Source organism: Rhinolophus sinicus, chromosome 18 (assembly GCF_057876585.1).
Source record: "Rhinolophus sinicus isolate RSI-liver-muscle chromosome 18, RSI-T2T, whole genome shotgun sequence".
Lineage (NCBI taxonomy): Eukaryota > Metazoa > Chordata > Mammalia > Chiroptera > Rhinolophidae > Rhinolophus > Rhinolophus sinicus.
Genome location: NC_142518.1, coordinates 37,654,140 through 37,678,947, shown reverse-complemented (window position 1 = coordinate 37,678,947; position 24,808 = coordinate 37,654,140). Strand labels below are relative to the sequence as shown.

The 24,808-nt window shown below is 51.5% G+C and overlaps 1 protein-coding gene across 4 annotated transcripts; it reads right to left on the bottom strand.

Annotated features, from left to right (window-relative positions):
• Positions 1–1,426: 1,426 nt before the first annotated feature.
• HDAC6 (histone deacetylase 6) lies at positions 1,427–20,257 on the bottom strand. Of its 4 annotated transcripts, none has more exons than XM_019714298.3 (29): positions 20,120–20,257; positions 18,918–19,040; positions 18,705–18,833; positions 18,482–18,570; positions 16,573–16,657; positions 16,437–16,477; positions 15,647–15,743; positions 15,408–15,505; positions 14,356–14,460; positions 14,164–14,232; positions 9,905–10,031; positions 9,726–9,791; positions 9,588–9,647; positions 9,421–9,510; positions 8,997–9,103; positions 8,846–8,913; positions 8,432–8,603; positions 8,214–8,342; positions 7,891–8,059; positions 7,481–7,614; positions 6,918–6,986; positions 6,615–6,807; positions 4,942–5,091; positions 3,371–3,545; positions 2,757–3,259; positions 2,560–2,670; positions 2,284–2,430; positions 2,061–2,189; positions 1,427–1,852 (listed from the first exon to the last, which is right to left on the bottom strand). In XM_019714298.3, exons 2-29 carry the CDS (start codon positions 19,008–19,010, stop codon positions 1,784–1,786), a joined length of 3,474 nt encoding a protein of 1,157 aa, XP_019569857.3. In that variant the 5' UTR covers positions 19,011–19,040; positions 20,120–20,257; the 3' UTR covers positions 1,427–1,783. The 4 variants fall into 4 exon arrangements, with proteins under 4 accessions (XP_019569857.3, XP_019569859.3, XP_019569860.3 ...); XM_019714300.3 differs by lacking the exon at positions 20,120–20,257 and adding an exon at positions 19,518–19,657; XM_019714301.3 differs by lacking the exon at positions 20,120–20,257 and adding an exon at positions 19,455–19,473.
• Between the last annotated feature and the right edge of the window lie 4,551 nt (positions 20,258–24,808).

Genomic DNA, 24,808 nt, shown 5'->3' with positions numbered 1-24,808 from the left:
CCTCGGTTGCGCCCCAAAGCCCTAGGCAGAAAGCCCTCCCAGGTTAGGTCTGGGCTGGGGCCCAGCCGGTTGGCTCACCTGAGTCCGCGGAGAGGAGGTTGCGCTGGGACCCGAACCCGCCGCAGCTCTGACAGGACTGACAGGGAAGGAGGTGCTGCGCTCACCCCAGCGCGGGGGCGGGGGCCAGGGGTACGCATGCGCGTGGGCCCGCCCTCAGGCCCCTCCACAGACGAAACCCCTCCCCTCATCCCCCCGCCCTGGGGAGAGCGCAGGTCCTGACCCCGCCGGCAGGTGCGCACCAAGGAGGTCCGCTCGGGATGCGCTCGTTGCTGGCAGTCAGCCTTTCTGGCGGGCGCCAGCGTCCTGCGGCACCTCGCCCTTACCTTGCCTCCATCTGGGCTGCGGTTTCGGGTTTTTATTGTGCGGGGGCGGGGGGTGTCGGAATTTTGACCTGAGTGGCCAGACTTTGGGAAATATTTTGGCAGGGCCTCTTTGAGGCCATGGAGCCTGTGCTGCCCCAAGCAGGCTTTTTGGTAGCTTGGGAGCGAGTTGTGTCTGTTCCTGAAGGGGACAAGGTGCCAGAGAGGGTTGTATCCGTTGCGGAAGAGGGCTGTGTCCGTTCCTGGAGGTAAAGAGTTGTGAAGGAGTGGTTTTTCTGTCAGGGCAGAAAGAACCTGGTTTGAGATGGACATACTTCAAGGCTAAAACATTTCCCAGACTCCCTTGCAGCTACGACATGTGACAGTTGTGACCAATGAGATGAAAGCATGGGTTACTGTGTGTGGCATCCAAAATGAACCTTAACAAGAGGATGGACTGAGCTGGCCACAGGCCCCTTCCCCTTCCCCATTTTCCTTCTTGACTGGCTGGAACTCTGGTGGTCATCTTCAGGTCATAACATAGCCATGAAGAAAAATCCAGAAAACCTCAGCTATGGACTCCTTTGAGTTGCCAAATTAATTCTCATTATCTGGGAGAACTAAAACCCCCAAATTATCCTCCAATTCCCCACCTCTGGTCAATGATAGGTACTACTTCCCCCAGGAAGCTCCATGTGACCACCAAATCTAAGTATGTTACACCTGGACATTCCCCACCATCAGGACAAAAAGACAGGTGTGGAGGCTGAGGCCTGGTGAGGACACTTCCTGATAGTTTTCTTGCCTTCTCAGCCCAGGGTGTAGCTGGGACTGGCTGTGAAGCTCCTATTTCTAAGACAGGCACTGATTTTCTCGGATTCCACCATTTAATCTATTGTGGAACCAGTCAAGCTGCGTGCTCTATTTCCAGTTAGTTTTTTGGGTACTGGCTGGGAAAGGGGTTGACCGGATAAAGACGCATGCCCTCATCCTTCATTACTCATCAGCCCTGTTGGCCAGGGATGTGGAGTTCTCTATCCACTCAAAGTTAAAACACTTTCTCCAGGTTTTTGTAACAGCTTGTATTTTATTACATATGCAACCCTGCCATATCTGTCAGTTGATCCCCCCCGTTTTCCAAAGTATCTTCTTGATATCAGTCCCCTCTTAGGGACACTGAGCTGCTCCCCGTTTGCCCCCCTTTCCTTCTGGGGCGGAGTAAATGGAGTCCCAGGAGCAGGCAGTGGGCACAGCTACAATTCCTCACCACAGTCCTCTTACAGGTATTTACAATGAAATCAGCACCCTTGGGGAGTTGTAAAGGGTTTTCAGGATGGGATAGAGGCTCATCCAAGGTACAGGTTGGAATGAGCTAAGGCTGGGCTATCTTGGGCCTCAAGGTGAAAAGGAGCACGTCCTGGGAGTTAGTGTGAGTGGGGCATGTCCTCCCCAAACTTGTTCTGGTGGGCGATGTTCTTCACATCTAGGACAGTCTGAGGAAGCAAGAGAGGGTAGGTAAGAGAGAGTGGGGACCCCCTCTACCTCAGCCAGGAGGCTGCCCCCACTCCGGCTCTCAACCACCCTGTCTCCCGGACTATTCCACATGCAGGAGGGCCTCCATTTCCTCCTTACCCCATCACAGGAGGTATGTGTGTGCAGGGAGGGAGTACACACACGTTAGGGGGTCTGCCCAGGACGCACCTGGTGGTGGACATAGGCCTGACATTGGTAACACCAGGTAGAAAGGTCAACATAGCTGAGGACCAGCGGGTGTCCTGAGGCTTCATGGTGCTGGAGCATGTGGGCATTGACGTAACGACTGCAGTAGACCTGAGGTTGGGGCGTGAGTGTTGGGCAAGGATCAGCACCCACCTATGGCCTGTTCCTGGGCCAACCTCCCATCCATCCACTTCCTGTTGCGTACCTCATAGCAAGACAGACACACCCAGTTCTCCTGGAATGCTCCACAGTCCTGACAGGGTTGGGTCACATCCAGGCCTGCTTCAGGAATGGGGCAGACTGCCGCCAAATGGGGACACCACGGCAGTGGTGTCACAGCGTAAAACATGGCCTGGGTGGGTGAAACTGAGTAAGCTAAGGACTTATCTCCCCATTATATGTTCCTTCATTACATGCTCCTACCTGAAGCACAAATAGGCAAGAGAAGGAAGCCACGGTCCCCTCTTCTCCCTGAGCTCACCTGGTCAGTGTCCCCAATGACCTGCATCAGCACTGAATCATCCACGTCCTGACCTCCAGCTGCCTCTCCTAGTAGCCTCTCCTCTCCTGGGATCTGAGACTCTGGGGACCCCTGGACACACAGAGGCAAGAGATGTATCCGAGAGGCCTGATTCTTGTCCCTTCTTCCCCCTACCTGGATGTGGTAGTGGGCCTTACCTGAGCCTTGTTGTCTAGTTCCAAGATCCTGAGAATCCCAGTAAGCTTAGTGGGGGAGCTCTGAGGTGTGGCTCCTTGCACAGGTGAGGCTGGAGGAGTCTGGTTGTCAGTGCACGAAGCTGGACAGGTTTGGATCAGCTCAGCTCCTCCCACGGCCTCCTCTGAGGTGGTCGGGTCCGGCATGGCTCCCTCTGAGGTGGTCGGGTCCGGCATGGCTGCCTCTGAGGTGGTCGGGTCCGGCATGGCTGCCTCTGAGGTGGTCGGGTCCGGCATGGCTGCCTCTGAGGACTGGTCCTGAGTGAGGTCCGCCACAGCTGCCTCTGACTTGGTCTGGGGTGGAGTGGACTCTTGCACAGATGATGCCAAGGTGGTCTTCCCCATGCTTGTGTCCAGAATATTTCCCTCTAGTGTGGTCAGCCCCTCGGCTGACCCAGGATTGGCTGGTTGGAGTGCTTCCTTGGTGATCAACTTAGAACTGGAAGGTCCCTCCTTGTCTTTCACCTCTGGAACCATAGGAGGGAGAGCCTTGAGTGTGGGTGCTATCCCCTCTCCTGCCTTTAATCCCTGCCCTCTCCTGAGCCCCTCATTGTTCCCGATTCCCCACGCCTACTCACTCATGACCCGCAAGCTGCGCCAGTATCTGCGATGGACTTGGATGGTCTCAGTGATTGAGGCTAGGGCCCCTGATAGTGGGGGCCGTGGCAGGGTCAGAACAGGTGGTGGGTCCCCAAGGAGGGTGCGGGTACAGGCGGCCATGGATTCCGAGATGGACGTCAGGTTATACCCACCCTTTTGAAGGAAAAGGGGAGGGAAAGGTATGTTGGGCTAGCCTCAGGGAATTTGGGAAGCAAGATATCCTGCCTCCCAAACCTGCCTCGGGGTCCTGCAAGTCTGGAGGGTGGGGACTGGGGACAAGTGAGTAGAACCATCTGTCAGATGGGTAGCACCCACTGTGTGAGGTGGTTGTTGAGGGGGATAAATTGTGATGTAACGTGCAAGATAATAGTAAGCACAATAACAATAATACTGATGGTAACAGTAATAGCTGCCATTCGTTAAGTGCTTCCTGTGTGGTAGGCCCTATTATAAGGACCTTATGCATATTAACTCACTTAATCCTCAAACCACAGGTGCTCAATCTGTGCAGGAACCAGTCTTCACAGTATGGGAGCCCCTGGCTGCATCCACACAGAAACCCTTGTCCCAAATTGGTACAGGAACAACTGGTCTTTCTCTCTATATGAAGCCGTCCTGACCTGGTACAGGAACCCCCTTTTCTCAAACTCTATAGGGACCTCAGTCTCTGCTCTTTTTACAGATAAAGAAACTGAGACTCAGAGTGGTTAGATGACTTGTCTGAGGCCATAATGACTGGGAAGAGGCAGCGCTGGGCTTGGAACCTGGGCTATCTGATGAAAGAGTCCCTGTTCTTAACCACCAGCCTGCGCTGCCACAAGTAGTCTGGGTACAGTGTGGGACTTTTTACCACCTAGCTCATCTCTCTGTGACTTACTGTCTTCATCTGTAAAGTAGTGAAAACAAATACGTAAGATTGCTGAGAGGGTTAAAGTAGTGTATGAACAAAGCATAACACTAAGAAGCTACAGCACTTCTACAGTGCTTACCATACGCCAGGCCCTCCTCCATGACTAATTAGCCAGCCCCATATTACAGATGAGGAAACTGAGGCCCAGGGGGCAGTAGCACTGAATCATTTACGAAAGGTCAGTGAATTTACTTTGTCTCAGAAACTTGTTAGAGGCAGTTCAAGTAGAGGTAAAAAGCATAAACTCTGGAGCCAGGCTGCCTGGATTCAAGCCCTGGCTTTTCCACTATTAAAAGTGTGGTCTCGGGCTCGTCACCACACCTCTGTGCCTAAGTTTCTCTGATCTTGAGAGAGGAAAATTATGAGGTCAGCAGACCCCACCTCAGAAGGCTGCTTTGTCAATGGATTAATAATATATATAAAGCGTTGAGAAGAGTGTCTTGGACACAGTGAGTGCTCAATGAAATTTGTTAATGCTGCTGTTATTAACGCCCAGTATATGCCAACAATCCCAGGTGGAGACACTCAAAGGAGATTTTAGGAAATAGCCCCAAGTCTTGCAGCCAGCCAGCAGAAAGGGCAGGACTCCCAGTCTTCCAAATCACCCCCCACTATGGGAAGAGGGACCGAGAGAGTTACCTCTAGGATTAGGATAATGCGGCCACTGGCAAGGCCCATCAGCAGGTGGGTGAGGTGGGCATAGCCCTCAGGTGACAACTGGCAGCCCCCCAGTGGATCCCCCCGTGCCGCGTCAAAGCCAGCTGAGACTAGCACCAGTTCTGGGTTAAACTGCAGCAGGGAGAGAAGAAATGCATGGATATGAGGGTAGAGGCTTGGGTAGGCAGCAGGTGAGGTAGCCCTAGAGACATTGAGACAAGGACAAATGAAGACATGACGACGCAAGTCAGAGAGATGAAGACATGGCACCTGGAGTCTGGGAGACACAGACCAGAACCCTGGAAGTAGGAAAGGGAGGATGTGGAGACACAAGGCGGAGATACATGAGAAGCATCAACAGAGACTTGGACACATCAGACAGACCTAAAGGCATGAAACACTAGAAATAGATGGACGGGGACATAAGGTAGAGTCATGAGATGAGGAGACTCAACTGTCAAGAGATGAGGACATGCGACACAGAGAGACAGAGATATGTCCTTATACACATACCCAAGGGTGAGATCGAGAGGCACACGCTCCCCTCCCTGGTCAAACATGGGACACACATGAGCAAGACACAGGGTTTTATACCCCTGGGCCCAAAGAGAGGTACACACATACTTCCATCACAAGAAATGACAATGCAAGTGCCACACACAGAAGACGGTCACATACAGCCACACCCACCCACACACAACCAGTCCCATAAAGACCAGACTACACATTGTGCTAGTCATGCACACACACAGTTTCTCAGAGGGGACAGTAACCCACAGTGACCCCTGCACAGACACAATCACACACATGCCATCACCACAGTCACAACAGCCACACATATACACTGTTGCACCCATACAAGGTGGTTGCTTACACACAGTCACACACACAATTTCAGTTACATACAAGTGCGCGTACACACACACACACACACACACACACACACAGGAAGTAGTCACAACCACTGTGCATCGTCAGACACACATACATTTGAACATACACAGAAGTCACAGAGATGGCGCTTTTATCCAGCCTCAGAGTTAGTCACACACATACAATCTGCCACAGGCACACACAGCTTACCCATGGAGAAGGTGGTTACCTACAGCCACTCATGCAGAATCAGGTAAATATATACAGGCCAGCCCCAGTCAGAAAAAGACACACAAACAGCTACAGCAGACAGACAGATAGATGACTGTCATGTACAGCCTCCCACATGGCATAAAGTTACACACTGGCTGTCACAGAGACAGCACCCATCACAGAGAGAAACAGTAGAAATAGCCACCTGCACAGAGTTGAACACACATACTCAAACCCCTACCCACCTTGCACATGCAATTCCACAGAGATGACAGTCACATGGGGCCACCATCACACAGAGGACAGGCACTGGTGATGATATACGCATGAGACATGTACACAGCTAGGCACATGCAGACTATGCCCCCATACCCAGAAGCCTCTCACAGTTGCACAGAGAAGGGTCACATGCAGCCAGACATATGCAAAGGCCATCACAGCATCATACCCGCACCTGCCTGCCGTCCCCATTGCTGTCTGTCATCTCACAGAATCAGTCACCCGGAAGCCAGGCACATACGCCCCCGCTGCCATGCACACAGCTGTGTCACATACACCCTGAAGTGTACCTCGTAGGCAATGGGAAGCACCAGACGATGCCAGGCAGCCAGGTACTCGGCGTCACCCATGCGGGGCCCATTCCAGGCCACGTTGACGGTGAAGCCCATGCCTGCAGCCCAGCCCACCTGGTTGCTGGCACCCTCATCTCCCATGGGAAAGAAGGTGCCATGATCATAGCGGTGCAGGGAAATGTAGAGTATGCTGCCGGAGATGGGGTGGGAAGGGGGGCCATGGCTGGTTAGTGGCCTGGCACCTGAGCCATGGCCCGCCCACCTCCCCGGCCACACCCCAACACTTGCCCAGCCCCTCACCTGGGGTCCTCCTCAAATATGTGCTGAGTTCCATTACCATGATGGATGTCCCAGTCCACGATCAGGATCCTGGAGAGAGACAGCTTCTCGGTTACCCAGAACACTTGCCCCCTAGGAGAGGGCAGGGGCTAGACCCCTAGGATCTGTCTGCAGGGGCATTTACTGTGGGTGGCAGGATCCTGGATCCCTAGGGAAAGTGCTGGGTGGCAGGCTTGGGGGTCCTATGACAGTAAGGATGACAGCTGAGCCCGGATCCTGAGCAAGTGCTCACGGACAGACACCAGGCCGCGTGGGGAAGCATCGGAACCTAGACCCTGGGTTCTGTCGGGATAGTAATCAGGGGTGAGAAATGCTGGGGAGCACCCTGGATCCTGTTTTATAAGCACGTGGGTGCCACAATCTTGGGGTCCTCTCTGAGTAATAAGCACTGAGAGGCTAGATCCTCGGTCCTTTTATGGGGAAGTGCTGGGCAACTAGACTGTTGGGTGTTTCTGGGTAAGTCCTGGGGCAGCATGGGGCCGCTGGGTAAGCACTGGGCTGGGGGTGGGAGCGGGATCCCTCACCGCAGCGCATGCCCACTGATGGCCTGGGCATGGCGAGCAGCCACAGCCACAGAATTGAAAAAGCAGAAACCGCAAGCAGCGTCCTGCTCTGCATGGTGTCCTGGAGGACGCACCACAGCAACACCATTCAAAACCTGGAGGAGGAGCAGGGAGCCAAGATCAGACCACTGCCCTAATCGCTTTCTCTCCTCTCCCCTCTCTCCCATCCTCCCACTACCAGCTTCTAGGGGCTCCCAGCCCCGCAGCCCCATCCCTCTGGACACACTTCCCAGTAAGCAAGGCCTCTGGGGAGCAGGCGTCTCCTCCCCATTGGCCTTTCCCCAGGCCCTGCCCAATTCTCTCCGAGCCACCTCTCTCCCTCCCCCAGGACCACGTCTTGGAGCTGGAGCCCCACCCCAAAGCAGACGCACCTCTCCTGCCAGCACAGCTTCTACAAGGCAGCATGTGGCGCCAGTGGCCAGCTTTGCACAGGCAAAGGTGCTGGGGCAGATGTAGATGGAGTCAAAGCTGGCACCTTCGCGGTGCAGCTCCCGGGTTTTCATCTTCTCTGTGGCCCGTAGACGACCCACATACTCAGCACTGGAGGCACAGAGAGGGCACCAGGGACAGTCAGGTGGTTCTGTCCCCTCCACAGCCCCTGCCATGTCCCCCAGCAGCTGTGTCGCCAGGCACCAGCCCCCAGGTGGAACGTGTGCACCGAGGCCCCACCCCACCCTAGGCACGAGGGTCTGACCTGTGGCAGGTGAGCAGCTCAGCATCCGTGGCGGGACGTGTGGGCAGGATGAGGCAGCGCTCGGCAAGGCCCAGCTCCTCCAGACGGCACATGATCTGTGAGACGCGCTGGGGCATCTCGGGGTGGTGGCTGCAAGATGGGGAACACAGAGGCAGGGCTTAGTGCTTGAGGAGGGGGAGGGACCCCTGACAATTTAGCGTGGCCCTCTGACCGCATACTTGTCCCACAAGTTGTAGTGACCCATCATCCGTTGGTCATAGACCAGCCCCGTCCGAGCCTGCAGCACCGGCCACGTCAGGCCCGGGGGCACAGGGGGCTGCCACGGCCTCTCCTCCTCCTCCGCTTCCTCCGCAGTGCTCCCCTCCACGCTGTCCTCCTCCAGGGTCTCATCTGGAAGGGCAGACCACATTCACCCTACTCCCTCACCCTGGATCACTGGAATACTCTGGAATTCCGTTTACCCAAATGTAACAAGGGGTGGGAGGCATGAAGCCAGGGCCCAGGGAGAGAGAGGGCCTGACCCTCATCCAGCAAGGCAGCTCAGGAAAGTCAGAGAGGGGTCTCGAAGTCTCCCCCCATGGCTCATTCCATCGCTGACCTCCTCCCCACTAAGCCCACCCCCTGCCTCCTACCTGATCTCACAAGGATCTCCCAGAAGGGCTCCAGAGCTTCCAGAGTGCAGGACAGTGACAACTGGGCACTGGAGGGGAGGGAAAGTGTGACCCAATGCCCCTGGGGTGGGCAGTGAGGGTCCCACTTTTCCTCTCCTCCACCTGGACTCACCTTGGGCAGGGGGCGCCAGGGGATTCCAGCAGGGGGCAAGGGTCTCCCAGGAGGGTGTGAAGCGAGGCGCTGACGCCCTCAGCCAGGGAACGGAGGTTGTAGCCACCCTAGAAGTGTGTGAGGGGGCTCAGGAAAGAACTAGACATTACCAGGGAAGGGTGGTGGTAATACTACTACTAGGGTGCTGACTACATGTCAACCAACAAGGAATTTGGGTGACTTCATTTCACTCCCTGAACAGTACTAGGAGGTGATTACTATTAGTATTATGACCATTTTACATAAGGAAGGCAGAGGCATGAGGAAGTTCAGCGACTCAGGCAAGGACGTGGAAATGCCGGGGCAGGAACTTCTCCTAGACTTGAGAGCTTCATTCTTATGTTCTGTAGGATCCACTGGCTCAGAGACCGAGTGAGTCACTCACCTCCAGAGACAGGATCAGCCTGCCTCCTGCCAGACCCATGAGCAGATGGGTTAGCTGGGCGAACCCTGCCGGAGTGGCGGCCATCTCGCCCTAGGGGGAATGTGAAGTCAGCCTGGCTCCGCGAAGTTCCCTTTTGCCCACCTGCCATCTCAGGGAGCCCATCTTACCTTGGGGTCCCCTTGGAGGGCATCAAATCCAGCGGCCACCAGGACCAGCTGGGGCTGGAACTGAGGGGAAAAAGGACTCTATGAGGTCACCTGCCCTCAAAGCCCATCCCTCACCGTCACACCCCAGACCCCCAGGACCTCAAGGGTGACCGGCAGCAGGATTTGCAGGAAAGCAGCAATGTAGTCGGCATCTCGCATCCCCACCTGCAGACAGAGGCACATGACGGTGAGATGGGGACATTCTGCCCTCGGCCCCAAACCAGATGAAGGGTGGGTGTGGACCTCACTCTGGGTGCAAAGGGTAGGCAGACACTGACCTGGTTCCAAGGCACATTTATGGTGTATCCCTGACCTTGGCCAAATCCTGTGGTGGACCAGTTAGAGGCTTTGAGGTGCGGCCAGAAACGACCCTGCTCGTAGCGGTGGATGGAGAAATAGAGCACGCTGGGGGCAGAGAAAAAAAGAGGGCAGAGGGTTGAGGTGTCAATCCCCCCAGACACCCCCAACCCACAGCTACCAGTTCCCTCAACTGCTCATTCATTCTCTCATTATTTCCCCCATTCATTCTTTAATTCACACATTCATTCATTCTTCCACTTATTTATCCACCTCACTCATTCATTTCATGTCTTACCGGAATCCCTCCCTCAGCAAACATTGCTGCCCCCCTCAGTGCCCAGCTCTGAGACCCTGATGGCTAGCGGGTCTATCCCAGTCCCTGAGGGCTCCTGACCCTGTGGGGACTTTAGATCGTGCCCGCCCACCCACCTGCCCCCGTGACCAAGGTGGTAACAGCATGACAAACCCCATCATGTCTGGAGGCCCACAGGGGGCATGCGGCTCTAAAGTGGCAGGGGCCAGCTAAGGCTGACAAGAGCATCAGGCCAGGCTGAGAGCTCGGTGTTTCCCCTGAAAGAAGTGGGAGACTTGGGGACTAGGGTTAGGAGGGGTGACACTTGGTTCTGTGTGTGGAACTGGAATGGGGATGCTGGCTAGGGCTCCATGAAACCAGCGAGGGTGGCAGTTCTTCCCAATACCTCCAGACTATCTCTGCTACTTCTTCTGTTGTATAGGTGAGAAACTGAGCACTCACAGCAGTGAGGGGCACTGACACACAGAACAGACACTGAAAAGAGATGATGGTCCAGAAAGCCCAGCAGGGGACTGGGGGAGGGCTTAATTCTGACTGAGGCATTCCAAATGAATAATCTCTTATGCATCCATCCATCTGTTTATCCGCTCCCTGCCTTGTTCCAGGAAGGATTTAAGACAGCATTCCCCCACCCCTTTTTTAGGGAAATACGAGAAAGAGTGGTAAGCAATGAATCTAGACAAACTTGACAGTCCTATTTTAATAAATGTTAATAATATAGCTGTGAAATGTAAGACAATTCGTATAAAAAGATTCTTGAAATTGAAGAAAAATATCTTGGAATTAGGGAATGCAACCCAAGTGAAAGCTCTGGTATGGAGTAGGTGGGGGATGATTTTTTTTTTGACTCTGATAAATATCAGTTCTAAAGTTTTTAAAAATGAAGTTAACCATTAAAGGAGGAGAAATACACAGTGGAACATAAATATTATCATCAGGGAGAAGAAAAGACTAAAGAAAAGATTTGAAGAAAGCCACCCCACAAGAGAGTCACCAGAGTCAACAGAAGAAATAAGACCCAGGAAACTAAGCTTATAAAGGAAACAGATTTTAAAATAAGTTCAGTTGACTTCCAGTGAAGGAATGGTTTACCTCCTCACTCTCCTAGGATCCCCCGTCAAGACAGTAAAGGAATGTTAAACAAGTATCCGCCCAGAAAGACAGAATGGGAGGAAGGATTCAGACAATAAGAGATTTCAACAAATCCCTGGAAAGTACTTAGAGGCTCCAGAGGCCTGCGGGGATGACCCGGGGTTTCCCTTCTGGAGAAATCAAGCACAGATCCAGGTCACTGCACACAAAATGAATCCTGAATAGCCAACTCGCCCAATGACCAATTCACTAAATTTACTAGTTTCTTTTAACTACTTAGCTTTAATTTGCCTGTTTTCCTTGTCTTCATAACAGTCTTTTAAGGACTGTCCAACTTGTCTCCATCTCAGGACCCTGCTGTTGGAGTTAAGAGACTGAGAGATTGGGAGCTGGGAGATTGAAGGCCATGGATAAATTCTTTTTCATCTAGACATTGCTAATCATGAGGAAGAATGCAATGAATACATTCATACTTCCCCATATCCATGCACACCGTCAACAATATCTCCACAAAATAACAGCCAGAGCCTCCAGTGCATTTATTCAAACAAAAAAAATGATTCATGATATTAAAGAATCATTGTTAATTTGCTTAGGCATGATACTATAGTTATGCTTTTTTTCGTAAAGTCCTATGTTTTAGATATGTTCTGGAATATTTACAGAAGAAACGATATCTGGTATCCGGGATTAACTTCAAAATAATACAAGAGGGCAGCAGTGAGGGCAGATATAGATGAAACAAGATTGGCCAATCAGTTGATAAATGTCGAAGCATTCAATTCTGGAAGCCAGAAAAGAACAAAATGAAGAACACGTGGAGAAATTAATAAAAATAAAAACAGAAAAAATAACGACGTCTAAAAAAACAAACAATAAAAACAGTGACGATGGCTAAAAAAGCCAAATGCTAGATTTGAAATGATAAGTAAAATTGGCAAACCTTTGGCAAGGTTAAGGGGGAAATAAGAGATGTCACCCCAAGAAAAGTCCCCCTTTTTTTGGAATTTGTCAGGATCCCATCTAATGCCAGGCTCCTTGCCCACACTCCCTAAAGTTGAGACCTGTCAGTGGACATTACCTGCCACCATCCTGGAGAAATGCCTTTCAGGAAACAGACCCACATGCATCACAGCAAAGTAGCCCCAAGACAGCCACCTGCAACAGTGCTTCGTTCTTAGGTATAAATGGCCAAATAAGGATTGCTAGACATTCGAGGAAAACTGAAGAAAACTGAAACCACTTGTAATTATTACTCTATAAAACCAAGATCAGGAATGAGAGGGCACAGAAACAGAGAGAAAGAAAGTACTTTTGGAGATTAAAAGAATGTCTAAATACATAATCCAATAGAAGGGCTTTGAAGGTAAAGTTGTGGTCATCTCTCAGGACATAGAGTGAAAGGAAAAGGAGACAGAAAACAAGAGAGAAAAAATAAGACACACAGATCGACCCTGGAGGTCTAACATCTGACTAACAGAAGAGACCATAAAGAAATACAGTAGAAGAAATCATCGAAGATCTAATAGAAGAAAACTTCCAAGGATTTAAGAAAGGCATGAGTCTTCAGGTGTAAAATGTCTACCCACTGCTAAGCAGAAGGAGGGGCCAAGGTGAAAGTTCCAAACACCAGGATAAAGAGAAGAATGTAAAACCTTCAGAGAGGAAAATACATCACTCAGAAAGGAATTAAAATCAGATTGACATCAGACATGTCAGCAACACTGAATGATAGAAAATGATAAAGCAATGTCTAGAGAACAGCCAACCTAGATTAGATTAAGGACCACAGGAGCTCAGTATCTATGGGGGAAAAGTGTATTCTATGCAGTTGGTTCAGTAGAAGGCCGGATAAAACAACAACTACTTAGTAGTGTCCCCTACTGAGAAGTCGTTCAATCACTTTCTGCAGGAAGGGTAAGCTAGTACCCTTTTTGGAGGAGAGTTTGGCATTAGATCCCAGACTTTAAAGCACACCAACCCTCTCACCCAGTAATCCATGATTGGAAATTCATCCTACAGATATACTCAGAGAAGTGCAAAATTATGTATTTACCAGACTATTTACTGTAGAACTATCTGTAATAGCAAAAACTGGGAAGCATCGTAAATGTCCCGGAATTAAAATGACCAGAGGTCCAGTCATACAACAGAACACTGGATAGCTCTTACAAAGAACAGGGTGCCTTTTAGGGACATTAACATGGAGCAGTGTCCACTGAAGGCTGTTAAATACAAAAAGCAAGTTGCCAAAGACCATGTAGAGGATTATCCTATTGGGCAATGTGTTAATAATAACGATAATGAATCTTCATACATCTATAGGAAAAATTCTGTAAGGATAAAAAAAAACAAAACAAAAAACAAAAAAAAACCTAAACTATCAACAGTTATTTCTGAGGTAATGGGAATTACAGGAGATTCATTGCTATAGACACTTCTATATTATTTTTTAGTAAGTACTTTGCAGCAGTCATAATTGGAAAAAAAATAAAGTAGTAATTTGAGGTTCATTCCAGCTCCAGGGTAAATTGGTGAACAAGATCTCCAAGTATTTGTGGGCTCAAATCTCATCTCTTCCCATTCTTCTCCGTGTGATCTTGTAACGTGTAAGGCTCAGTTCCCCCATCTATAAAATGGTGAACCCAAGAGTCCCTGCCTCAGACTGCAATTAAGAGAGCAGACAAGCAGACAGCGGCCGAGATCCTGGTCCCAGGGCAGACCCAATGAATGTGAATGCTTTCCCTTCCCTCCCGGACCACTTCTGGCTGGGCCTCTAAGGGGTTGATGTAGCTGCGAGTCTTAGCATCTGGGGTGGCACTTGGGGCATACCTGGGGTCCTGGTCAAAGGTGAACTGTGTTCCTTGACCATGGTGTACATCCCAATCCACGATAAGGACCCTGTTAGCGGGAGAGTGGGGGATGCTATGTAAGAGGATCCAGGTGCTTCTGGGGAAGTGGCCAGACCCGGCTCCCCCACCCCATGTCACCCCATCTTGCCCACCCCTGCTGCTTGCTACTGACCTCTGGATGCCATGCTTTTGTTGAGCATAGCGGGCAGCCACGGCCACATGGTTGAACATGCAATATCCATCCATAAGACTGTGCTGGGCATGGTGTCCAGGAGGCCTGGGCAGGACAGGGAAAGCCACAGATTGGGGGGCCCTCCCCTGCAGAGATGGACTCTCCCCTGCCCTCTGCTCCTGGGCTACCAACTCCCCCAGTGCTGATGCCTGCCAATCCGCCAGGAACTGAGTAACGGGGGCTCTCAGACCCTCAACCCGTCTCCTGCTCTCCCTCTAAAGGCAACTTAATAATGCTCATTAAAATGATCAATGCATACACCTTCACACCCCGCCATTCTATTCCTGGGGACTTAGCCCACAACCTAACAAAAAGTATGAAATAACATGTTTCTAAATGGACAATATTTGCTGCAGCATTTTTTGGAAACAGCAAATGATTGGGAAGAAAAAAATGGCCAATGTTAGGGAGCTGGTTAACTTAGTGTACACTCGCAAATTGGTATTCTACATGGGTCTAAGCTAGAAACTGTTAGAGGAAAGCTTTCCAAGATGTTTATGTGGAAAATGTATAGTTTGGAAGGGAGCATTTGAGTGCTGGAGTGCTCCCCTAAAAAGAGGGGAGGGAGGAGAAAGGCTCTGTCTTCTGCATTTCATCAGTTCTGGGATGCCAATGATGGTAAGATGTACTATGATTTTACATGCCAACGACAAAGCAGAAAATGCTGCCAACTGAATTCTGAGATGTCACTGTTTCTAAGATGCATCTGGATTTCAAGATGTTGCCAATATGAAAAATATGCATCTTAGAATCAACGAAATATGGTATTTACTCCATGAAGAGGCACAGACTGTTTCTGGAGCACACATGAGTCACGGGTTAGAAAAGGAAGCAGGTGTCTGGGGGACTCGGACAGAGGTGGGAGGGAGACTTTTTCTTATACCCCGTTTTGTACCTTAAGCATGTGAATACACTACGCATTACCAATACATTTTACATTTGAGGGAAGGAATTTTTGAAAATGTCAAAAACTAAACGCTGGTGGGTCCTACCTGATGATGGCCATGCCGTTCCGGATCTCAGCCCCCAGGACTGCATCCACCAGCCTGAGGACGGAGCCTGAGGCCAGGCAGGCACAGGTGTACGAGTTCTGGAGACAGTGGGGAGCCAGAAAGGGAGTGAGGGAGACAGCAGCCCTTTTTACTTAGCTGCTTCCCCCAGGGTGGGGTGGGGGTGGGGACGGGTAACCCCAGGATTGCTACCACCCTGTTCTCACGGTTCTCATCCATACCGGATGCAGGTAAACTGAGTCATAGGTGTCTGCTAGGATGCGGAGTTCTCCCTCATTCATGTATTGAGTCGTCTCCATCAGATCAATGTATTCGAGGCTGTAAACACAGACAGGGGATGAGATTCAGGGGCCTCCCTCCCTCCTCGGGCCTGCGCCAGGCAGGGCCCTATCCCCTCCCCAGCTAAGCTCTCCATGCACCTGACCCCTGGACAAGTCACACCTCCTCAATCGCCAATCTGGGGGAACAGTTGGGATACAGGCCACATTCCCTGCTTCTTCCCTAACCCACTTCATTTCCATCACATCCCTTGCCCTCTGCTCTAGCCACCCCAATTCCTACGGCCAGGCCTTTGGTCAGACTGTTCCAGCTGTCGGTATCCCCCTTCCCTCAGCTCTCCTCTTCATCTGACTCATTCTTTTATCCTCTTACACCTCAGCTCAGACACCCACTCTGCCAAGCTAGATGTCCTGGGGCCACACCACAGCAGGCCTCTTACTCTAAGTTCCTGCAGCCATCCTGATACCTCTCTCCTCAGCTGTTTACACACCAGATTATTACAACATTTCCTTCTGGGCAGATGATAGGTCAGGCACCATTCTAAGCCCCCAGCACATCAAACCCTCCTGAGGAACTTATGTTTATTAGCCCCTATGTTACAGGCGATGACACAGAGAGGCTCAGCAACACGCCCAAGGCCACAGAGCCTATGACATTTCTTCCCCAAGCATCCAGTCTGCCCGGGTGGGCCCAGGCCTCCCCCATAACACTACAAGGCTCCCAACCCTTCACCTGTGAACCAACATCAGCTCTTCCTTTTCGGCGAACCGGGCCTGGGGAGACACAAGGAAAAAGGGCTAAGGCGCTGGCCCTGCCCAGGTCCTGCCAGCTCCTGCCCTGCAGCCAGTGTATCGGCGGGGGGACTCACCTGAAAGGACACACAGCGGTCCAGGAGGCCTTCCTGGATCAGCTGCTCCTTGATGGCATGGAGCCGCTCAGGGCCTTCCGGGAAGCTGGGGTGACAGAGATACAGTCACACGCACACATAGGTATATGTGTGGACACAGATGAGCAGTATATCTGCCCAGGTACATCTTCTCATCCATCCTTCCATCACTGCTCACACCAGAAGCTTTGGAGTCACCCTTGGTGACTGTTGGCTCTGTTCTCACAATGTATCCAGGGCCTGCCCCTCTCCCATCACTTCCCCCTGCTGCTACCATCACCTCCTGCCTAGGCTACTACAGTCACCTCCTTGCTGGCCTTCCTGCTTCTGCCGTCACTCCCCCAACAGTTCTTTCTCCACAAAGCAGCAGACACTGGTTAAAACCCAAATCACATTGTGTCCCACCTCTACTCCAAACCTTCTCGTGGATCCCATCTCATTACATGAAGTACTTTTCTCCTCCCTGCCTAGATGTCTCCTCCTCTGCTTCCAGATGTCTTCATTGCTCTCTCCCTCACCTCCTTTAGGTCCCTGCTCAAATATCAGCGAGGCCTGCCCTGACCATCCTATTCGAAACTGAAGAGTCCCCTCCACTGTGCTTTCTGCTCCTCTCCCTCCTGCTTCAGTGCTTCTCCACAGCACTTCTCTAACACACTGTACCATTTACTTTTTGTTTGTGGACTGTCTCCCTGCCTGGAAAACGTAGTCTCCACAAAGGCAGGGGTTTTGTTTATTTTGACCACTGACACGTCCCTAGCTCCTCAGGAGGCAGTAGATCTACATTCAATAATGAAGCCTTTTGACATCCCGACTCTTCCATGGGGTTAGGAGAGATCGATACTCAACCAGTAAACACATAAACATAATAATAAGCAAACAATGGCATGGGTAAGGAAGAGGGTGAAGATCAGGTGTGGGGGGAGGGGAATGACCAGGCAAAGCTCTCTCTGAGAAAGTCTCCTTGAGATACGCATATTAACTGGGAGGAGAGAAGGTAGAAACGGATCTCTGGAAGAGACTGGACGGGGTAGAGACCCAAGTCGAGGGAGTGCCTGGTATGTTGGAAGAATAGCAAGGGGACCAGTGTGGGTGAAGTGAAGCAAAGCGAATGAGGGGGGAGGATGAGCTCATGAGGTCACCAAGGTGATGTGGAGCCAGATCACGTGGAACCTGAGAGGCCGGGATGAAGAATTTGGACTTTACCTTGAAGGCAATGGTCTGCCCTTGAAAGATTTTAAGAAAGAGAACATCATCTCGTACGTATTTTTGTAGGTTGCTGTGTGGAAAACAGACAGCAGGGGTAAAGGTGGAAGCAGGGGACCAGTGAGGAGGCCTCTGCAAGTCTCGGTGAGTGATGATGGTGGTGGCAGTGAAGACAGTGAGGGAAAAGGTCAGATACTGAATACATTTCGAACAGAGAGCCGAAAGAATTTGCTGATGAATTACAACATGTGTAAGCGAATGGGAGAGGGAATTCTCCTGTTTCAGCACAAACGTCGCTTCTTCAAGGATGCCTTCTGGGAGCCCTGGATGCTAGTCTAGGGTCCCTATTAAACATTCCTGAAGCCCGTGATCTTAAGTCCTCCTTCATTAAACATTTCACACTGCTTTTGGGTGTTTAATGATCTGCTCTACTCACCTATCAGCTCCTTGAGAAGGGACCCTGTCTGTCTTGTCTGACACATTTGTATCACCAACTTGGGGCACACAGTAGGCGCTCGATAAATATTTGCTGGCTAAATGAAAAGAACCCTTTCAAGCCTGAGCCCCACCTCCCTAAATCGTCTGCTTGTGGTCTCTAGGCTAGTGTAAGAAAGGATTTGTTCCTGCTAGTAGCTCTAAGTCTGCATATTTGTGTGGTTCGGGGACAGCCTAGAGGAGTCAACCTCACCTGTCATCCCAGAGGCAGTGGAATTCATTTAGCTGCTCATCGAACACCAAGCCAGTACCAGACAGTGTCTTGGCCTCAAGGTTCAGATCCTGCAAGGAAAAAAATGTGAGATACGGATCGATTTAGGGCCTGAGTCAGAGAGAACATCCCATACTGTCCAGGATGGACAACCTCAGAATTTTGATTGTCACAGGAGGCTAAATTGTGGCCAGGCCACTCTCACCAGCCCTTGCAGGCCCACGATTAGGTCTTGCCCTGTTTCTTGGCTGAGCTTCTTCATTCTGCCTTTCTTCTTAACCTCGGCTAGTTTGGGGCTGGAGCGGAGTACGGCACCCTTCTTAGCACCTCGCTTCTGCCAAACAGAAAGAAGGGTCAAAGTCCACTGCATGGCCGGCTGCTCCCCCTCCCCCTCATCAGGACGGGTCTGGGGCCTCACCGAGGTGACGCTGGAGTCGTGGGGGGGCGAGTGGGGGTTGTGCCTACTCCTTCGCTGCCTGGTTGTGGTGGAATCCTGACCGGTGGAGGTCATGGTCGGGGAGATTTCACCCCTGATGCGGTTCTGAAGGGTGCAGTGGAGGTGACTGAAAGGTCTGGGGTGCCCTGAGGACCCCACATCCCAGCCCCTTCTCAAGCCCCGCCCCCTACACTAGTCTCCATCTCTCACTCTATCCTACTCCCCACTGCCTTCTAAACTCCGCCTCTCTCAAGGCTCTCTCCCTCCACTCGGGTGTCTAATTCACCTGGTCCCGCCCATTCCACTAGACTCCACCCCTTTAACTGTATTCTTTCTCCTTTCAAAGAGCAATTAACCCCCAGGCTCAGTCCACTGTAGGGCCTGCTCTTTCCAGCAAATCACCACCCCTTCCTCTCTACCAAGCCCCATTCCGAGACCCTTTCATTCTTCTCAGCTTCGCCCAGACCTCGCCTCTTCATAGACGCCCTTTCCATCCAATCGCCCGGGATAATCACCCACCCTTTCACTCAGCCAGACCCAGACCCAAACCCGACCCCGGCCCCAACTCCACCCTTAACGAACCACTTAACTCCACCCCTTATCGGGCCGCACCGGCACCTTCCACTGGGCCAGATCCCGCCCCTAATGTTACAACAGGCCCTGTCCCTCAGGGGACGGCCCCTTTCCTTCTACCAGGCCCCACCTCCCGCCCGAATCCTAGCCCTGTCGCTTCCCCAAGCCCCTTCACCGAGTTTGGAGCCGCCTCCCGCCAGCCCCCGCCCCCTCCGTTGACGCCAACCAATCCCTTCGGCTCCACTCTCTGGGCACAGCCCTTTTCTCAAACTCCGCCCACGGCTAGGACCGCCCAATTCCCGGCGACCTGTGGGACTGTGGGAGCCTGAGGCCAGCTTTTCCTTTGGGCCGAGTCTCTCTACTGCCCGCCCAGATCCCGCCCACACCAGGATCGGGCCGCAGGACCGCGCCCCTCTGGCGGGCCACACCTCCCGCGAGCTCACAAACCGCGGGTTTGCGCGTCCGCCCGCGACGCGGGCGTTGCTGCGCCTGCGCGAAGTGCGCTGCGGCGGTTCGACGCGGCGCTCAAACTCAAGCTCGCCCCTCCCCCAACCCCTGCCGCTGTCTCCCTGGCTTTCCTGGTCGCCGTCCCTCAATCCCTGACCAGTCACCTTAGGAGCCCTCCGGATCTGCGGCTACTGTGCCGTGCGATGACTAAAGAGAGCAAGCGAGCAAGCGAGGGAGTTGGGAAAGGGCGTCTTCCCTCCTCCCTGCAGCTTCCCGCGCGGCGCGCTGTGATGACGTGGCGCGGGCGGGCTGGAGCTAGGTTGAAACTGGAGGAAGGCTGCTGGCGGCCAAATGGGATTGATGATGCTAAATGTGGCGAGAATATTCTAGGTTAATGTTCACGAAGGTGGTACACAGGCCGCACTTACCAAGTGTTAGCTATTAATGTTTTGCCGTGAAAATGGATGGTGGGCGGAAGGAGTCTTAGTAGGGGCAAGTATTAAATGATAACAAGTATTATGTGTCAGGCATTGCTGTAAGTCACAATTCTGTGAGGTAGTTCCCATTATTAAGACTGTTTTGCAGATAAGGAAACTGAGGTTATGCGACTTAGCCATGTGACGTGGGGCAAGTTACTAAACATCTCTGTGCTTCAGTTTCCTCATCTGGAAAATTGTGATAAAATAGTGCCTAGGGACAGAATGGACTCAGGGAGGGGAGTTTTTCTTGGGCGGCAGCTTTCCCTGTCAGCCCCCTCCACCGAGTAACCTTTGCTCCCAAGTTGTAATGGAAAGTGTGTGCCTGGGAGGAAGGGTAGTTGCCCCCTTGCGGCCCCCCGCCAACTCCCTCCCACCCCAGGTCTAAATAGCCCCGCAGGAGGCCGGTTTGTCTCCCTAATCTCCCTTTCTCATTCTTCACCATTTCCTACCGGGGCTGTAGGCTGGGGCCCGAGAGATAAGCGGTCTGGGGTTCAGCATCGCTGACTAACAAACAGATTGACAGCCCCACCACCCACTAGCCGGGTCCTCTGACCCTCTTTAAAACGCCAGTTCCAGCCTTCCCTTCCCTTCCACTCTTCCTGCCTGAATATGTCTTTTGTCCTGGTGGAAGAGGGTCACAGCCCTAAGACCTTTAAACCTCCACATACACCAAAGAAAACACATACAATGATGCACACAGGAATATTCTGGGGTTGTGATGCCTACAAAGTAATAGAGTAGGGAGTCTTGTAAGTGTCAAGGCCCATTTTTCTGTATAGTCAGAAGAGAGGCTTCTGAGGAGCAGAGGTCATCAAACTTTTTCTCTGCAGCACCAGATAGTAATATTTTAGGCTTTGCAGGCCACGTACGGCCTCTGGTAAATTCTTCTTTCTTTTTTTCTTTCTTTCCATTCTTTTTAAAAATGTAAAAACGGGCTGCAGTCTGGCTTTGTCCTGAATGCCATAATTTATGGGTCCCTGCAGTAGAGTGTCAGTCTTTGGCTTCCTTTATCTGGCTGGGATCCTTTTATAGGATAAGTACAGAGGTTCCATGCTTCCTGAGGAGAGGTATTCCTTTCATGTGAGGTGTAAGGAGAGGGATTCATGGACAAGGTCTGGTCACTTCTGGTCTTCTTCTACTGGGTCAAGCAAATGTTTCTGGACAGGGATTTCTATAGTTTCCTTAGTGTGCCTCCACTGAACCAAGCAGGGCTTTCTATATAGGACAAGACAGTTGTTTCTAGAGAGCTCAAGACTAGGGGTTCCCATACAAGTTCAGGATGGGGCTCCTTAGACTGCATTATTCCTACAAAGAGATAAGGTGATCCAGCTTCAGAGTCAGCACAGGTGTTTCTGTACAGGTTCAGAGCTGCATTCATGTACTCGTGGACAGTAGGATCAGGTGTTCGTGTCGAGATTCAGCCGAGATTCTTATTAATTGGACTAAATTAGGCTAGCTGCTGTAACAAACCCAGAATCTCAGGAGCTTAACAAATGTTTATTTCTTGCGCATACAAAATCCAATGTAAATATTTACTACTGGTCATTAATGGGCCCAGGCAACTTCCGTTTTGTGGCTCTACCCTCCTCTGAGTCCACAGAGTTTTCACTATTCAGCTGGTAGATAGGGAAAGAAGGAGGATTCCATGAGAGGTTTTCATGGGCCAGGCCTTGAAGTAGTGTATGTCACTCTGCCCACACTTCATTGATCAGAACTCTGTCACAAGTCCACGTCTTAACTATAAGGGAGGCTGGGAAAGTGAGTGAGCTTAGGAAGAAAGAGAACAGGTTTGATAAACCTGTGGTGGTGCCTGCTACAGGATTCTGCAGACTCTACAGAGCTGCGCTGCTTAATGCAGTAGCCATTAGCCACAGTCATGACAGTGGTTCCTGCATGAGATGAAGGTAGGGCTTCCAGAACAAAGCCAGGGCAAGAGCTGTCAGAGAGAGTCATGTCAGGGTTTCCCAAACAGGTTCAGGAGAGTGTTTCCAAAGTGTAAGGTCAGGAGTTCCTATGAAGGATCAGGTCAGACATTTCTGTAAACCAATCAAGTTAAGGATTTCTGTTGAAAGTCAGGAAAAGGTTTTCTGTAGAATCCAGTCAGAGTTTCCAGTACAGTTGTAGGCAAGGCTTCCTGTAGAAGGTCACGGCCACGGAGCTAACACAGGGTGAGGATGGGAAGTCCTGTACAGTGTCTGGGCAGGGGGTTCTGTGCTAGGTGAAGCTGTAGGTAACTGTATAGAATGAGGTCTGGGCTTAAAGTAGAGGGTCGGGAAAGGGTTTTCCATGTAAGTTGAAGACTGGATCATGGGTTCCTGTGGACTCTACAAGGTGGGGTGCGAGATAGGGATTGTTGTGCAGAGCGACGTCTTAGGGTCATTGCCAGCAATGGAAGCAAGGGCTCCTGAACTCAATCAGGGTTCCTGAAGAGGTGCCAGATGGGATGGAGATTTCTGCAGAAAGAGTCAGGTCCGTGGGTTAGAACTAGATTTTATTGTGAGCAAAATGTTTGTAAACTGCTACCTGGAGGGCAGGGCTCCAGTACAGTGTGAGGACAGAGGTGGCCTGTCCCAGGTCAAGGTAGGATTCCTAGAGAAAGATCATGGCTCAGGAAGAGGGTCAGGATAGGCGTTTGTGAAAGAGGTGGTTCAGGGACTTCCTTACAGTGTGGGTTCAGAGATTCCCATGGCAGGACAGGGGTTCCTCCTATACAATACGAGGACTGGTGCTCCTGTCCAGGGTCAGTATGGGTTTCCTGTTGATAATTAGAGAAGGTTCCTTAGAGTTCCAGAGCTAGGTTCCTGTACCAGGCTAGGACTGCAGTTCTTACAGGGGGTGAGGCCTGGGGTTCCTGAACAAGGTGGGGCCAGGCACATTTCCAGCACAGGTTCTGAGAGGGGTTTCTTTCTGTTTCAGAGGAGGGGCTTCTACAGGGTGAAAGGGCTAGTGATCTGTGGGGCGGCCGGGCAGGAGGCTTTTACAGGGCCAGGGCAGTTCTAGACAATCCCTGTAATGAGTGTGGGCTCCTGTGATTCTGCAGTGGTCTCGTGTGGCGACTCGCTAAGGGGTGCTGTTGTGTGGAGGACAGCTGCTTACCCATGACTATGTTCAGGATATATGGTCCCACCATCCCCATCTCTGGGGCTGCGGGTGAGAAGCAGCCCAAAAGCAAATCCAGATCTGAGTGAATTGAGGAGTGGTTTAAAAACGAGAGAGAAAAGCAGCCCAAGTAAGTGTGAGCAAGACTCGGGGGTGGGGGGTGGCACCATCTAAAATCTACTCGTTAAACTCAGTGTGGTCAGGGCAAGTTACTCATCCGGACTCAGACTCACTTTTTCGTTAGTAAAATGCGTACGAATATACATACTTTTTTGGAGTATTTTTTTTCAGGTGTTCATGAACTAAAGCAGCGGAGGCCTCCCAACCGTTGCCGACCCACGGTAAACACTCAGTAAATGGTGCTGCTTGCTGTTAGGAACTGCGGGGTAGAGAGGAGGCTGAGCCACGGAGCCGGGCTCAGCCCCGTGCCATCAGCTTTGTGGCCTTGGTTGACCATTTAACCTGTCTGTCTTAGAACGACACCTCACTCAGTGCGTGCTCCTACCGTGTTTCCTCGAAAATAAGATGGGGTCTTATATTCAGTTTTGCTCCAAAAGACGCATTAGGGCTTATGTTCAGGGGATGTCATCCTGAAAAATCTGCTAGGGCTTATTTTCCGGTTAGGTCTTATTTTTGGGGAAACACGGTATGTGAGGGTTTGTTAAATGGGAGAACAGATTCTGCTTTGGGAGAGCAATTCACCTAAGTGTGCTGGGGAGGGCGTTGGCACTGCGGGGAGCGCCCCCACCTACGGGGTCTAAATATTCCCCCAGAGGCTATTTGGTCCCCCTAATTTCCCCCTCTCCTTTTCTACCATTTTCCACAGGGCTGCAGGCTGAGCTGGGCCTTGAGAGATAAGAGATGAGTGACAGGAAGTCCCATGGACAACCCCACGGTCCCAGACTGGTCTTCTGACCTTTTTGTTGGCTACCATTCCAGCCGTCCCCCTGCCTTCCATTCCTGTCCTGAGTATGTCTTCTGTCCCTTGGAAGGGGGTCCCTCACGTATACCGACTGAAGCGATGTGTGTTGAGCTGCTCACAGTGTCAGCCACTGAGGGACACGGTCACGTACCCCATCCCATGGGATATGCTTACGTACACAGACTGGCACAGAAATACTGTCCTTACCAGACCCACAAAGCCATGCTGACACACACACCCTTATGGTCTCCACATCCTGTCATACATAGTCCTTGTTCAATGTTTCAGAAATTTTTATCACTCAAATTCTGTGCCCAGTACACATGCTGTCAGGCGGTTTGCACACCACCCTG

What these genes read in the sequence shown, in the direction of transcription:
- HDAC6 (XM_019714298.3), bottom strand. Translation starts at nt 19,010, where the DNA reads ATGACCTCCACCGGTCAGGATTCCACCACAACCAGGCAGCGAAGGAGT. An exon ending in ACTCAGTTTACCTGCATCCG is followed by an intron (nt 15,506 to 15,646) that starts GTATGGATGAGA and finishes CACTGTCTCCAG; the next exon opens with AACTCGTACACCTGTGCCTG. An exon ending in AGGCCTATGTCCACCACCAG is followed by an intron (nt 1,853 to 2,060) that starts GTGCGTCCTGGG and finishes TTGCTTCCTCAG; the next exon opens with ACTGTCCTAGATGTGAAGAA.